This window comes from Echeneis naucrates, chromosome 23, assembly GCF_900963305.1.
Source record: "Echeneis naucrates chromosome 23, fEcheNa1.1, whole genome shotgun sequence".
NCBI classification, from domain to species: domain Eukaryota; kingdom Metazoa; phylum Chordata; class Actinopteri; order Carangiformes; family Echeneidae; genus Echeneis; species Echeneis naucrates.
In genome coordinates, this window is record NC_042533.1 from 6,417,563 (window position 1) to 6,433,739 (window position 16,177).

General features: G+C 41.0%; 1 protein-coding gene across 3 annotated transcripts in view; it reads left to right on the forward strand.

The window, feature by feature from the left end:
- Window positions 1–16,177, forward strand: part of plxna4 (plexin A4) — a 206,585-nt gene that overhangs the window by 123,305 nt on the left and 67,103 nt on the right. For all 3 annotated transcript variants that reach the window (XM_029494738.1, XM_029494739.1, XM_029494740.1), the window contains 2 exons: window positions 8–136; window positions 11,242–11,342. In XM_029494738.1, the coding sequence (XP_029350598.1) occupies window positions 8–136; window positions 11,242–11,342 (230 nt within the window). The remainder of the gene's footprint in view (window positions 1–7; window positions 137–11,241; window positions 11,343–16,177) is intronic.

The following is a 16,177-nucleotide window of genomic DNA, read 5'->3' on the forward strand; positions in this document are numbered from 1 at the left end:
TTTCCAGATCCGGGTAGATGGCTCCTCTCGAGCTCTGCAGTATGAGACAGTACAGGCAGTGGAGAATGGACCCATCCTCAGAGACATGGCCTTCTCTTCTGACCACCACTACCTCTATGTCATGTCTGAGACTCAGGTCAGACACACACACGCACACACACAAGCATACAGTATACACTCGAAGCCCCCCCTGCTGACACAATATCATTACCACAGGCATTTATCATTTTGTTATGTCAGAGGGTAAAACAACCTTTGGTGTGGCATTGATGATTTCATTACAGCCTGGATGGAGGAGAAAAGGGATTGGCGGGACTGTTTGATGCCATGACCAGGTCTTTTTATAGAAACACACTGTAGAGTAGAGCTGGAGTGAATAAATGTTTTAAATTATAGGGTGGGAGGTGGTCTTTGTCCACTTGTATTTGTCTGTGTAAGTCTATGCACAGTTACACACACACACACATACACACACCAACACACACACACACACACACACACACACACACACACACACAGTCAGTCTTGCTTAGTAGCTTTGATGACATGGAATGTGGCGCGAAATAGCAGCACTCCGAGTAATGGACGCAGACAGAGAGGGACTGTGAACACCTCCATCAGAGGAAAAACCTTGCTAAAATAGCACCATGGAAAGTCCATAACACACATGCTGTGCTCACCTAAATTCACACACACTTTACTGACTCACTGTGTTTTGTATTGTTAGGTATCCAGTTCCTCTTTATCTTAGAGAGAAGCACCCAGAGACACAAAGTCACACGTCTTCACTTACAATATGTTTGAAGCGCACAAGGTCAGAAGTAATTTATGTCGTAGAATGAGGAATTATGTGTATGCTGAGCTAAAATTGATATTTCCTATAAATCCAAACAGGTGTAACTTGTCATTTGTCCTCATAGAGAACTATATGTAAGTGATGCCTGATCCTGAAAGGTAATTCTTCAACAAAGAAACCGTAAACATACAAACTTTTCTCATTAAACAAACATTATCTTACAACCACCGCACTGAAGCCAAATCTGACCCCATGGTGCATCTCTTTCACATTTCAATTCACTTTAGCTCACTTCATTGTCCATTTTTAATGCCAACATTAGAAATAATATTGCAAAAGCTCTGAAGAACTGATAATATGCATATCATTCCCCCACTGCTTTTTCTTTATCTTCTGCCACCCATAATCACAGAAGGCTGCTGCTGTTTTGTTGGCAGCGATAGCCTAGTTACCCCTGTACATTGTCTACAGCTTCCAGAGGATTATAGATCTCCCTGGCACCATAAAAGTGTCAGTATTTACTAATGTGTTGTGCAGTTTGTTTGTGTGTAAAAATGTGTGCCTGTTTTAAATGGCCAGATTATCCTGATAACACTTTAAATATCAGACTGACAGCGAGTTGGAGGTGCCCTTTCAAATGCATCTCTCATCGCCTCTTCTGAGGTCTCAGTCAGTCCATCTCTACAGAGAGGGTAAAAGGGAGATACACAAGTGAGGAGAGGAAGGATATTTATGTCATTTTGCCATGGCATCCAGTTACCACCGTGCAAACCAGTCATTTATTCATATTGTTCTTTTTTCTCTTTTACATTGCAATGCATATAATTTGGTTTACAAAAGATATTACAGAATAACAAATTAATTATTAGGGAAAATTAATTTCCATTTTCCCCACTTGTGAATCAGACGTTCGTAGTAATTAGTCTATTAGCCTACTTAGAAGGCTGACCTCCACTAACTGTTTAGAAGGAACATCTGGGAATTAACATTCACACAAATATGGAAAGCATTTAATGAACACAACACAGAGACAGAAGAAAACAGAAACATGTTCTAAATTTTAGCATGTGCATGCACGCACACACACACACACACACACATAAAAACACTTCAACCAAAGTCATTCTTTCAGTGCTAAATGATTTACAAAACAAGATAAATGTAGTAAATAAATAAAACATGATTTCGCTGATGATGCTAGTTTTCACATTTTACTGTTATTTTATCATTTTTCTCCATGATAGTTCTTAATGCAGATTCAAACAGATGGGATTGCTGTTAATGCAGGCCTTTTCGTTAACATCATCCAGCCAGGTTCAAAGGTTGCACCGTTTTCCCTCTTATATCCAGGAGTTTTGAAATGTGCTGTGCTGTTTGCTGAATCATTACAGTGGTTTAGAATGACAGCATGTATACACACACGCACACGCACACACACACACACACACACACACACACACACACACACACACACACACACACACACGCGCGCGCAGACGCACACGGGCACACGCACACATTTTCTCAATTCCCAGTGGTGGCAAATGCTATTACAGCAGCTCGAGCTGGTCAATTGCAGAAAGCCACCTGCTGGTTTTTGGGGCCTGGGACCCAAACAGTCGGAGCGAGTGTGATAGATGGAACGAGGGGGGGCAAACACAGAGAGAGCACACATACTGTAGGATGGAGAGCGAGAACAGGAGGCCAACAACAGGAGTCTGAGCACAGTCTCCCCTGCAGACCACTTTTTGATCCTGCCAGGCTGGACTGAAGGTCTTCTCCAGTTCAGTGTAAGAGTCCAGTACAGGACAAGGAAGGTTAGACTTTGATGCGGGATGAGACAGATACTCCAGGGATGGGGAAACGAGGAAAGGAGAAAACAGAGTAATTATGTCATTATAAATAGTACAGAATGAAGAAGTGTATGCTGCATTTCTGCATATCATTTCCTTGTGTAAATGTCATCTAATCCCTTTTACAGAGGGCAGACAGGGGCTTTAAAGCTCTGCTCCTTTTGAACTACATGTTTGGGTTATGGAAGCTGTTATAGGTGGTTGGCTATGTTTCTGAATTAACAGTGAAGACGTTTTTGGAACCTGGGAAAAGGCTCTGTAAATCTTTTCTTTTTCACTAACACTAAATAAATGCAATCCTTGTTGTCACTGCAATTATCACTTGTTATGACATAATCAATTAAAGAGAGTAAACATGATTACTAGAGCTGTATAATGATTGTCTGGCTCATTAATCTTAGTATGTATATGTATTTTGTGATGTAGAAGATATTTTTCAGTGCAAATTTTGGTATCCTCATTCTCATTTAATAAAAGAATGCGTGCTTTACTATGACCACACGGTGTGATACCATTCAACCCATTCTTCAAACACTGAGTGGCCACTACTAATGTCAACCATAATCAATTACACAAAAATCTAGTATGTGGCACAATTAATGGGACACCTTGAAGTGCGGTGTGTATCCATCTTCAGGGATTGGGCTTCATGCTGAGTCTCACTGTACCCTGCTTGTCTTTGTCACATTATACAGTCATTAGAGAAGGAAGCTGGCCAAAATCACACACAGAACGCAGAATTGTGTTCTGTAACAAACATGTTCCAGATTGTCTAGCATACGCATTGTATTTTGCTCATACATTTTCTCATCCTTTATTTCAGTTTTCTTCCATCCTTGTAACCTCTTATTTCTCTCTTCTCTATTCTGTGAGAGTGTCGTCTTTGTTTGGTTTGTTTTTCTTTCAGGATTATAGATTTTTGCTCCCGCAACCGGTATTCATTTCTAAGGGGATTTGTAAAGCAAATGAGGACTCAGCCTTTTGTGTGTCTTAGTCCTCTTTCCTAATCTCCTTTCTTTCTATCTTTATTTCATTTCTAACCCTATTTCACTACCCATTGTTATTTTTACCCCATGCCACCTCCATTCCTTCATTTTTTTTACCACTCCTCAATACCAGAGTAATCTGTCATCCCTACCCTCTCATTAATCCTGTGATTGGTTGTCGTCTAATTGGATTCTCCTCTCTCTCTCTCCCACTTGTACACACACTGTTTCATCCATGCACCCATGCAAGAGTCATCTTATTAGTGAGTTTAATAGATGTTCTGGTATAAAGAGGGCAGTCAGATTATAGTATGTGCTGTGATTATGGATGTAAGTGTTGCCATTTGAGTGACAGGGACAAGTCAATTTGACTAATATGGGCTGCTAATGCAGCTCACTGGTGTGTTAAGACTCGTCCACATGTCAGCTACAATGAGGTCATGTGGCTAGAATGAGATTGTTTCAGTAGAGGTTGGGGGGCAGTCATGTCAGCATTTGATCAGCATGTAAATTGATAGCGTTAATCATACACTGACCAAGGGTTAAGTTTTAATAAGAGCTATGAACTTGGAGAGAGAGAAAAAACAACCTCCTGGATGTGATTATTTGAATTAAATCACAATGTGCTATTTTACTATTTTTTACCAACTTTGAGAGAGACTTATTTCCCTTAATATGAAACACATTATGAATCAAGAGGACAGAAAAGCAGTTGCTAAAGCAACTAAAGGCGTTTTCATCTAGTTGCAATAAATCCTCTAAGCTTCCACTTAATGCCATTTGTGGGTTTTTAGTGGCTTTCGACATACATAGTACTGAAACTTTGCATTACTGAATGTACCACACCACATATTTTGTGGAACTCTTTGTTTGAAATTCTTTCAGTGAAACTGTTTGTCTTGTGTGAAGATGGTTTTGAAGGTACATTACTCAGCGACTGGCTGTGCTGAGACTTGACATGAGTTTCAGGGCATTTGAAAACAGTTCAAGCTGTTTTTGTTGTGTCTTAGTCATTCAGTCCATCCTGCAGTGTTCCACATTCATACCATTACGCCCCAGCAGCCCAGGAAGCATATTAACTAACCCTGCCAGCAGCTGTTCACTTAGCCAGTGCTTAGATTTGATCAGGAATGTTCCTGCACTTTTTTTTTTACAAGTATTTTTCACACACTAATATACAAATATATTACATCGTGATTTTTACAGTCAGCCATTAAACTGTTACTTGAAAGTGTTGTAACTGCCGTGCTCGTGGCATTCAATTATTTATACTGAGTGTAGAAAATGCAGATCTGTAAGTGTGAATTATTGAAAATGTGTATGATAGTGGGGTGAGATTGTTCAAAGTCGAATGCTTTTTTTTTCTGATCCAAACACCCCAAGGAAAATATTCGACAAGCCAATTTGTGGAAGTATCGCATCTTTGCATCTTATCAAAGACGTTTAAAACCAGCATCCTTGAATTTCTACCAGCGGGAAACTTTTTACCACATCCCTTACATTGTGGCTTCTCACCCTTCTGGTGTCTGGCTGTGAGTTATAAAGGTGTTTAGATGTGCATATTATATTGTGTCCCAGTTTAGCTGCAGCCTGCTGTGGTCTAACAAGACAAGTGAACAGAGATGGTATTTTGCAGCCATTGTTGTCTGACAATTCTGAAAAGTGTCAACGAAGTGGGGCACACAAGGTTGGAGTCAACTCTTGGCTCACTCAAAGTGCCTTTTGTAGTTTTACCTTTGTCTTGTCTCTCTTGTTCTCACTCCCTGTTTCTCATCATATTTCTCAATCTTGTATTCAATATTGCAGATGGTTGTGAATCTGCAAACCCATTTCACCGAGATGCTTCATGAAATTTGTCATTAATATGACTCATCATTAGCATCTGTCTCTGTCTTGGTGGGAACAGTCCAAACTGTGCACTCTGTCTGCATATTACAGGCCTTATTTCTACCTAACTTATGCCCCTGGACAAGATGATTCAACCTGTGTGTGTGTGTGTGTCTTCTGCACCTGCTGATGGGACATATGTAACCACGGACTAAATTCAAATCTTGTTTGTGCCAGGAGGTCAGAGCTTATCCCTTATCCTTAACACACTTTACATTAATGTTGAGTGTGATATTGCATTAGGATGATGCACAGGTTAAATGCAGGTTGTGCAGTGTGAATTTGTTGTGGCAGAGCTTAGCTTTGGCATTCGACTGCTTATGTGGTCGACATATAAATACCAAAGGAGACAGGTGGTACATGCGCAATATTCAAATTCAACAATTAACACACTTCCCTGTGTTTGCTTAACTTTTTCCTTTGTGCGTGGGGGGCCTCGCCCTCTTTGGATCAAAAGATAAGTGAAAATGATTGATTGTATCCAACTCGTTTGTCATGCGCTGACAAACCTGACAGCACAATGGATGGCTTTCCTATTTGACGTCTGCAAACATCAAATGAAAACAATATTGCACTTGCAGCCATCATCTCCCTCTGCCAACTGAGTTTATGATATAATACCATTGGTTGTTGGTTGATGGATTGAGTGGTACGTCAGCTGTGACGAGGCAGAGGGTTGTTAATGTGTCCCTCGCTTCATCTGACACGTCAGTCTCTCCTCCATCCAGCTGGACAGCAAAGAGGTGGGGACACATGAGGACAAAAGGGAGAGAGAGCGTGAGACCAATGGAGGAATGAATAAATGACAGAGTGAATAAATATGTGGTGTTACGAGAAGAGGATGAGAAACAGACCAGAATTTATGAGGTGATGTTAAGGAGAAACAGATTGTTCTCCCATCTCTAATAAGTAAACACAGACATTGGCCAGTTTCAGTTCTTTCTATCGATGTTCAATTGAATTAAGATGAGAACTCACAGCAGACACGTCATTGTTCTCCTGTCATTCATTCTCCAAAGCTTTTAAATGTTTTAGTTCGTTGTGAGAAGAGCCATGACCGGCCATTGACTCCTAATACTCCACAGTATTTTATCCTCAAAACCACCTTGATAATCTTCAGGTTTTCTTGTATCATACACAGACTGAAGGCACCTTGTGTGAATCCTCATTCCAGGTGGCTTTTGTTCATGTCATTTGCATAGCAGGTCACATACTTTTTCCAGCAAATGCAAATCTTTCAATAATATGGACAACAGTCGTGCAACCCGCATTCTTAATTAAAACCTTTTTTGAACCTACAACTGTAAGGTTGGGGATTTTTTTTAGGTTACCAAGCCTAGTTTCATTTGCAAGACGTGCTGCCATGCTGGCAGCAACTAAGAAAGTATGACAGGATTGTAGCCAAGTTGCTTCAAGTCAGCGGTGAAACTTGAGGATATTATATCGCAGATAACTATTTATCTTTAACACATGCACAAAATTGCCAATTTACAATGTGTTATTAAAATGACCAAATGACACTAGATTATATACTCTTAATCAAATCATTTCACATTAATGTCTGCTCCTCGCCACTAGTAATGATACACTGGTAGCAGTGCACTAAAGAAGGAGAAAAAGACGAAGCTAGCCTGAGGAAGGAAGAGAAAAGATAAGAGAAGTTCAGTGTGCCCTACAGGCTGTAAGGCAGGATTGGACTATCACTTTAATTTCCCTCTCTCTGTTCATTTGGAGTGGTGAAGTTTGGCTGCAGGTGGAATCCCTGTTTAATTACAAGTGGAAGGGGCAGGAAAAGAGTAGGATAAAGAGGAATGGAGATGAGGCAGAAGAATTAGTAGATAATAAAAGTCTGTGCAGATTTAATAAATGATCACTTTCCCACTGCAGGTTGACTCCTAGCCCCATGGCGTTATGTAAGGCTGAGGGGAGAGAGAGGAAAGAAAAACAAAGTCAAGCTTCATAAACTCTGTCTTAGTGAAACGATGAAGATAATGGTTATACTTAGAGGGAACCTCTCCCTTTGACACCCATCTCCTACAGATTCAATAGACACAAAAGGATACTAAATGCATATACATTGTCCATATAATGGAATGCCATTGTGCGACCACAGGGAATGATCAAGTATATCTTCATCTCTCTCCTGCCACACATTAAGGCATCAACTACCTCTGTGATCCCTGCCTTTAAAAAAAAAAAACAAGCACAATTATATTGAGCAGTTCCATCTCACCCTGTTGTGAAGAGAGGGAGAGTGCAGAGTGTAATGGCTGTCATTTGCTCACCTGAAACAGGAGGGAATTAGAAATGCCATGCACACCATCCTCCGTATTTATCCCTGCTGATATGATAGCGCAGCCTTAGTGGGGAGACAGTGATGCGTAATGGTTGCCTCTCTGGCAAAGCCCACGAAGAAGATAGCATGAAATGAATGTGATATCGAGATGAGAGAGACAAGGGGAGCATTGGGTCGTTTAGCCACCAAATCCCTCAATTTTTTGATAAAAGAGGGGACAAAAGTGTTGTCTGCCTGAGTGTGTGTGTGTGTGTGTGTGTGTGTGTGTGTGTGTGTGTGTGTGGGAGAGGGAGAGACAGTGAACATAGGCTCTTGAGATGATGAATGTATGATCTCATACACTTCAGAGACTCTGAGTGACAGAGAAAGACAGACAGAGGGAGAATGAATGATATCAGGATGCAGGTTCTGGAACAGAGGACTCACATTGGCACCCATCGCTTCTGCAGGGCTCTGAATATTGTGTGTGTTTGTCTTTTTGTGTGTACGTTTTATCTGTCGAGAAAACCATTTCCCAGATGCAGGCATCTGAGGCCACGATAGGCATCAGGAGGTCCCCTCCATTCTACAAATTCTTAAGTTTTTTTTGTGTACAGTATGTGTGCACATGTGGGTGGTGTGTGTATTGGCATATTTGTCACCAATGAAGTGTTAAATTATCAAGCGTTCAGATATGGTGGCATTGTTTGTGACAGTTCTGTCTGAGTGCTTGGCTTTTATTGCAGATCACAGGGTGACAAACCACTCGATGTGGTGACATGGTAACATAGATTACAAAAACACACACATGCACACAGGCAGATTGTGGTTTCATTCACTCTCATGATAAGACTTTGGCAGCTGAAACCCCTCCATAGGTTTATACAATGGCCTTTTTCTTTAATGACAAATAGGTTATTTATTCGGCAGTGGGCTGAGACACCAGTGGGTCTTAAGAGTAGGAGCAGTTTCGCTGGAGAGTGACGAGAAGGGAGGGAATCTATCATGTGATGCAATGAGGATCAGCATTCGTCATGCGCTCTCACACTTGGGACACTATCTCTGTGAATCCATCTCAAACTCATTCCCTTTATCTACCTAATGCGAATATCCCTGCACACAGTAGGGAAGGTAAAACATACCTGCAGATCCCCCCCGAAGCACACACACATACTGAACACCCGAGGAAGCACTTAGATTGTTTCAAATCTGTAATAGCATGCACGATTCCTCCTGACTTTGGCAAAGAGATACACTTCAGCTGGATTTATTCAGCTTTCTGTGTGTGTGTGTGTGTGCGTGTGTGCGTGTGTGCGTGCGTGCGTGCGTGCGTGCGTGCACATGACTGCTTGACTATAATATTTATAGTACTAGGAGAAATTCACAGAAGAGAAGAGAGAATGATGTAGTGAGGTGTTCTCCATTCTCTCAGTGTGTGACTTCATGGACAGTATGTACATCTTGTGTACTCCCGTCACACACATTGAAAAGATGTACACAGTGAGTGTGTGCAAAATTGTTGCATTGATTTGTTGTGGGGTTTTCCTTTCTCTTTTTTTTATCATTTTTGAGGGAGAGATAAACTGTCAGGCAGAGATCTACTATGTTATAGTCTGTGTCCAACAGAGAGAGGTGCTGACGATGCCAGACTGCTTTAGAGATACCACTGTGCATAGGCATCTCCCGTTACATCAGTCATGCCCGACATTGGATGGTTTAGTTACGGTCCTTTTCATACCCTTAAATGTGAATTTAGCCCGTAGAATGTGCTACAAAGGAATGCATAATTGCATCCTTTATGTTTGGAAATATAAAAGAGATCAATTGCAGCAGGATTTGATCCTCAACCTGTTTGAGGTAGTGCACTATGAGGTGAACTTACCTCTGTGACCTTTATCTGCTCTCTCTTCATGGAATTAATTTCACAAGATGATGGAAACATTCAACACAATTTCAACATTTTGCTGCAGGATTTACTTTTGTCCAATTGTTGGACATTGTTTTGTTTTTGTTATTTTTTTTAGTTAAGTTAAGCAGCCACTAAACTCTTGCACTTCACTGGGTACTGCTCAGTAAACGTGTTTTGCCATGTATCAAGGTGGATTATGACAATCCACTTATATTCATTTTAAAACAGATTTTTCAAGGCAAAAATTACACTTACAGTGCAGTAACAGCTACAAACACACACAAAGTGCTTCCACCTCATCATAACCCAATATCAGTCCCTCAGTGATGATGTCGTCTCTCTTTCCCGGCTGTCATCAGCGAGCTGCCTGAGTGACAGCTGTCATCCACCAATGATAGTACATTAATCAAAAGCGCAACACTTGCTGTTACCATGGTGACATGATGAGGGAATGGCTGAGATCTACTTCAGCCTTGCCCCTTGTTTCTGGTCAAGCCAAGACCCGTGCCAGTCAGTGCCAGTGAATGCCAGATTGAATTGGAAGGACTATGTCATAAGAGATGGAGCTGGCCCGAGTGGCCACATTTCCCACATGGATCCAGTGAAGAAAAATGGAAACTACATGAAAATCTGTGCTGATACAACAATACTTTGGATGCTTTGTTTTTACAGTTAATGTGTATTTGGCTGCAATCATGGTCAAACCAAGAGATGATATTTCATCCATAGTATTTATGTTGTTGTCTGCATAAATCATATGTAACAGTATGTAGTAACCTCAGAATCTCACATTGGCGCCTAAATGGTGTTTACTGGAGACAAACTGCTGTCGTCCTAAATACTGATGGTAAAAATTTGAATCCAGTTCAGTTGGAATCAGTTGCACACAATGATTGAGCAACAAGCTGGGAACTGTCTCTGTTCACTCCTCCACTTGCACATGTTTTTACCTTAAAGCCATGCATGTCTGTTTGCAACAAGTTCATTGTCTGTGCTATAGATACTGTCAGAAGTGCTTGACTATATTTCGAGGAGATTAGAAAGAACACTTGTAAGGAAGCACAAAATATTTACCACTATCCAAAAATTCTGCTCGCTGTACGCTTCTATTTTCACTCTCTTCTTGTGCACTTGAATCAGCTGTTAGGCATCATAGTACATAGAGTAGAAGGAGTAGAATTATGCTTGTATAACCTGAGGTGGTTTTTTCAAACTCACAAGTGTTTGAAAACAGTATTTTGAGGCCCTTAATCTGTTCATTTGTTATTACTGATTCATCTTTTTCTCTATCTCTGCCAAAAGCACATGCACAACTGAGAAATGCATGCAGATATATTCTCCATCATATTCATGTTTCTCCCATAACGGACAGAGACACAGAATTTCTTTCAAAATGACATTTCTCTGGCATTTGTCTTATGATAATATGTTCCATAAAATGTTTGCTCAATTTCAGTCTGTTCATGAATAGAAGTGTGGAAAAGATTTTGAATGTCTTCCACAGTTTTTAATTGTTGTTATATATCTCTTTGCAGCTATCAAGGGTGCCAGTGGAGGCCTGTGGTCAGTACTCCACATGCAGTGAATGTCTGGGGTCAGGGGATCCCCACTGTGGCTGGTGTGTCCTACACAACATGTAAGTGCTACTGCCCTAGACTCACACATACAGAAATGCTCACACTTGCAGTTTTCTATCATTCATATTTTTTATAGACGTACGAATAATGTATTTTCTCACTGAGCCAACAACATTACTTACCAGTTTGCCAAGGTGCTGTGATTGGGTTGTTAGCCTCCTCTACTTCCATGACGCCTGGGCCGATGCCCAACACTCCATCCTTTGCAACCCATGAGCATTCAGCGGCTCTTCTAATCATCCAAGGCCAAGTCTCAGATTGCTTTCCTGGGGCTCGGCCTTGTTCCAGCATCCCCCCTTAGATCCATTACCAAACTTGACCACTGGCATTGTTTACCAGCCCTGAAACCAGAGCCTGGTGAGAGCACAGACACTGGCGGGCACTGCCTTGGCCCTAATGGGTATCACTCCAAACTTAAAGTGTTGACAAGCAGAGAGTGATAGCTTCTGTTACTGTTGGAAGCCGCTGAATGAGATCTTAGAGATTATCTCATTAAATGCAATTGACTCACCTTCTCCCTTCTTTACCTGTTTCCTACATTTTTTTTCTTGCTTTACTGAAGAGCTTGTCTGTCTGTCTGTCTGTCTTTCAGTCTCTCTAACATGTACACACACACACACGCACATTCTCACACTTTCCAGCTGCTGTCAAACCCTTGTCCCTCAAGATTGGAGTGGGAGATAGTGCCTGCTAGAGGGCAGAAATATTTCCCACTCCACTGTAAATTGAAAATTGGTTTCTCGTGTTGGTGCTAGCCCTTGGGTAAATTTTCTGTGTGTGTGCTCGTATGTGTGTGTGTGTGTGTGAGACAGAGAAAGAGAGAGTGAGACTGAGCACATTTAGCACATTCATCCCTGCTGGCCCTGAGAGGAATTGGCGAGGGCAGAGGAGCAGTGTGAGTCGGAGAGGGCATGCATACTCAAACCCAGAGAGGAAGCGTTTTAGACAGAGAAAGAGATAGTGCAATATAAAGATGAAGAAAATCTGAGAAGATGACAGTGGAGAGAATTAGGGTAGCGGATCAGTAGACAATAGGGATTAGTCAAAACTTTAGGAGAGAAGGTCTGTGAAAAGAGAGGTGATGAAGACCTAAACAGGTCTTAGTGGAAAAGAAAAGTAAGTGATGGAAGGAGAAATAGAGGATTTATGTGTTTAAGGTCTCCAGGGTAGAAAGTGCATTACACTAAAGAGGACACACTGATGGGTTATGGGTCACAAACTTGAGGTTGCAGGCAAGGTCACACACCCATATATGAATACATAATTCATCGGTGCAGAGGTATGTAAATCCCAATCTTTTGAGTTGAACTCTCTACACCAAACATGATGCAGCATTATGGTTCATTCTATCAGATCATTACATTTAAACAGAATATGTCCACAGATGTAGTAGCAGGGTGAATGTAAAAAAAAAAAAAAATCATTGCACAGTCATCGTACAGATGTTTTCCACTTGTGATGTACTTGCCATTTCAGTAAAATCTTAAAAGTGTGTGTGTGAATACGGTATGTTGCCACATGAGTGTATGTATGTTTCTTTCTGTGCTTCTCTCTCTGTGTGTAAAAACCCATTAGCACCCTGGACATCCTACCAGTCAGAGTAAATGGGTGGCCGCAGATTGGCCTGTCACACTTCGCCTGATAGAATCGGCTCACCTCAGCTTGCTCTCCTCTTTACACACACAAACACACACACACACAAAAACCCCTCTCACTGGAGAATTAGTGTCAAGTTACAAAAATCAGATTCAAGCCCAGAGAGAAGGAGAAAAGCACCAAAATGCCACTGCACTTGATCTCAGGTGTCTAGGTGGTAGGACAGAAAGGGAGATTGCAAGTGCAGTGTGTGTGTGTGTGTGTGTGTGTGTGTGTGTGTGTGTCCTCACTAAGCCCTGTCAGTTTACACCCTCCTTCACCCACGCTAGAACAAAAACAAAAGTAAATTGCAGAGTCCAATGTGATAGATTCACCATAGGGTTACCTTTTTCAAAGTTTTCACCACTCTGTAGCCTCCCAGCTTGTGAATTTTTAAAAGGGTTGTCGTGCAACTAGTCACCCTTGAGCACCACCTCCACCACGAGGTAATCAAGGCTTTATGCATCTTCCATATTTTCCTATAAGTACATACAAAAACTCCACATCCTGTGTTGGACTAATATGTCAAATCAAGACTGAGGCTCGAGAGATTTAAATCGGAAGTAAGCTTTTTTCCTTCTATTTCAACTTTCATCCTTTCGCTTCTAAATTTGATAGGATAGCAATGTACTGATAAAATTCAGTTGGGCAGACTTGGTATAAAAAATCTGGCAAATGCTGTGAGACAGAAGTCTGCTGAATGATTTGTGTGCTGGATGTGGACTGTGAGGTCAGCAGTGGTGAAAGGCCATCTCTTCTCAATTTTTGGAGTACTTAAGTATTTCTGATGCCCCTTTTGTCAATGTCTGCATCATATTTTCAAAGAAATTGCTGTAAAACTAAATTGTGCCTGAATATAAAGAAAGTGCTATCTTGTGAGGATGATGAGACTGCAAATTAACAGTGCATTAAGTCTGTCCTCGGTGAGGAGGTCTGACACACAGATTCAAACAAAAATGCACACATACCTGACCCAAAGCCCCTGTCAAGAGACACCTCAGCCATAACAAATACACCATATGCACTGCAAACTGAACTATTTTATATTCAGACGCTAGAAATATTTATCATTCGTCCTTCAGTCTGCTCTCACCTCCAATTAAGTACCTTAGCAAAATTTCATTTTTATTTATATCATTATAAGAAATAGTTAAAGTAAAACAGAAATATTGGCCCGTGAAAATAATAACAGATATCCTTTGTTGTCAGTTCATCAGGTTCATCATCTAGTTTAAACTAAAGCAATCTGATGTCGCAGTCCTGACAGAAATCCTCCTGCCCTCCTGAACGTTTGACACTGTGGTCAAACTGAATTATATTGGGACTGTTGAACTGTGTTCCTTTAGATAAAGAATAAGTGAAAGAAGTTGTTCAGGCTACATATATACATATACACATTTTTTTCTTTTCAAAGCTATCTTGTTTTCATCTGGTCTGTCCAAGGTTAAAGATTTTTTAAGAAAGCATAAAAACAGGTCCTCTGTCTAGTACCCTGCCTGCACACCACATGCCAAAATAATGCATCTTTAATAACATATCGCAAAAAGGCCAAAAGTCAAGAAAAACTTAGATTCACAAACACTCATCACCCCACACTTACATTGTGCAGGACAGAGAAGTGTTGAGTGGAAGGGTAGCATGCAGTTCCTCTTCAAAGTGTTCTTCGAGATAGTTTGTTGTTCCCAATCAACCTTGAAATCACCTTCCTTGTCTGAGAACAAACAGTTGCAACCACTCTCTCTCTCTCTCTCTCTCTCTCTCTCTCTCTCTCTCTCACTCTCACTCTCTCTCCCCATCTCTCTCTCTCAGTTTCTCTCGCTCTCCTCTATCAGCATTGCCTTTATTTACTATGGATCGGTGAGAAGAGCTGTTAGAGAGAACACCGGGGGAAGAGGAGAAAGGCAATCAATAGTACAGGGGAGGAAATCAACAAGGGTGGACGGTGCACCTTTTGTGTGTTTGTGTGTGCGCGTGCGTGTGTGGTTAGCAGTCATTGTCCTTGACAAACAATGACCGTTTATGTATAAAGGCAATCGTACTCCAGTTTGACTTTGGATGTATTTGTGGGCTGTCTTTAGTCAAATGCTTTTTATTTACCATATCACCTGCATATCAGCCCCCCACCACCCCATACTTTTCAAACCCACAAGAAAACTTTGCATCAGATTGCCCCCCGCCCCCCCCTCCCCTGCAGTCAGCCCTGCCGCTGTTTGAGTAAACATGAAGCCTCACCTGTCAACCAAACTGTCTTGGCCTATCAAAATCTAGACTCTTGCTCTCTTCTTCTGAAATGTATGATGTATGCTAATGCCTGTCTTGGCAAAAGGAAAGTCTCCACTCATATCAGCCCCTCCTGTGCATTTTTCACCATTCTTTTATCACAGACATTAGACGTCATACTTTGTCAATCAAAGGGGACACTCTATCTCAGAGGTTGTGCTAGACTCTTTCATTGTCCGTCATTTTGATGGACAGGTAAAAAAAAATAATCTATTTTTATCTGTCATTTTAATTTTTGTTTAATTACAATAAAGACATAGTCAATAGCATTTAATTTTAATTTATTCATTTTTAATGCAAATTCAATTAGAACAAACTAAATGATGCCCTTATAAAGGCATGAGAGAAAACATTCATCATGTCAACACCACATTTCCCCGCAGTGACATCGGTGACCACTAAAAGCACCAACTGTGGCCGTATGCGTAAATGAACAACACAGTTTAACAAAATTAAATACTTGCAATTAAAATATGAACAAACCTCACAAGAAACCAGCTGAATTTAACTCAGTTCACCTGCTGCGGCCTGAACTCGGTCTCATTCACACCTTCCTCCTGTTGCGCACGGAGTGAAACAGGGTGCCTACTTGTGCGTAATCAAATGCGTCAAGTGAGGTTGCTGCAGAGGCGGTTGTCATTAAATTTTGTACCTTTGCCTCAGACAGACGGCTTTTCATGGCTGTTTTGATATTGTTCTGAAGTAATTGCAACCTGTCAAAATGACAGATGGCCTTCAGATTTGTCCATCAAATCTTAAAAAAATCCGTCAATGACGGAGAATTCTCAGTTAACACAACCCCTGCTCTATCTAGGAAGTGTGTAAGAGACATAATATGTGGATTTATACAGAGGTAATGATACACACATTTCTCTTAGATATATATTTAGTTTTTTGTATTCTAAATGCTATATATGTC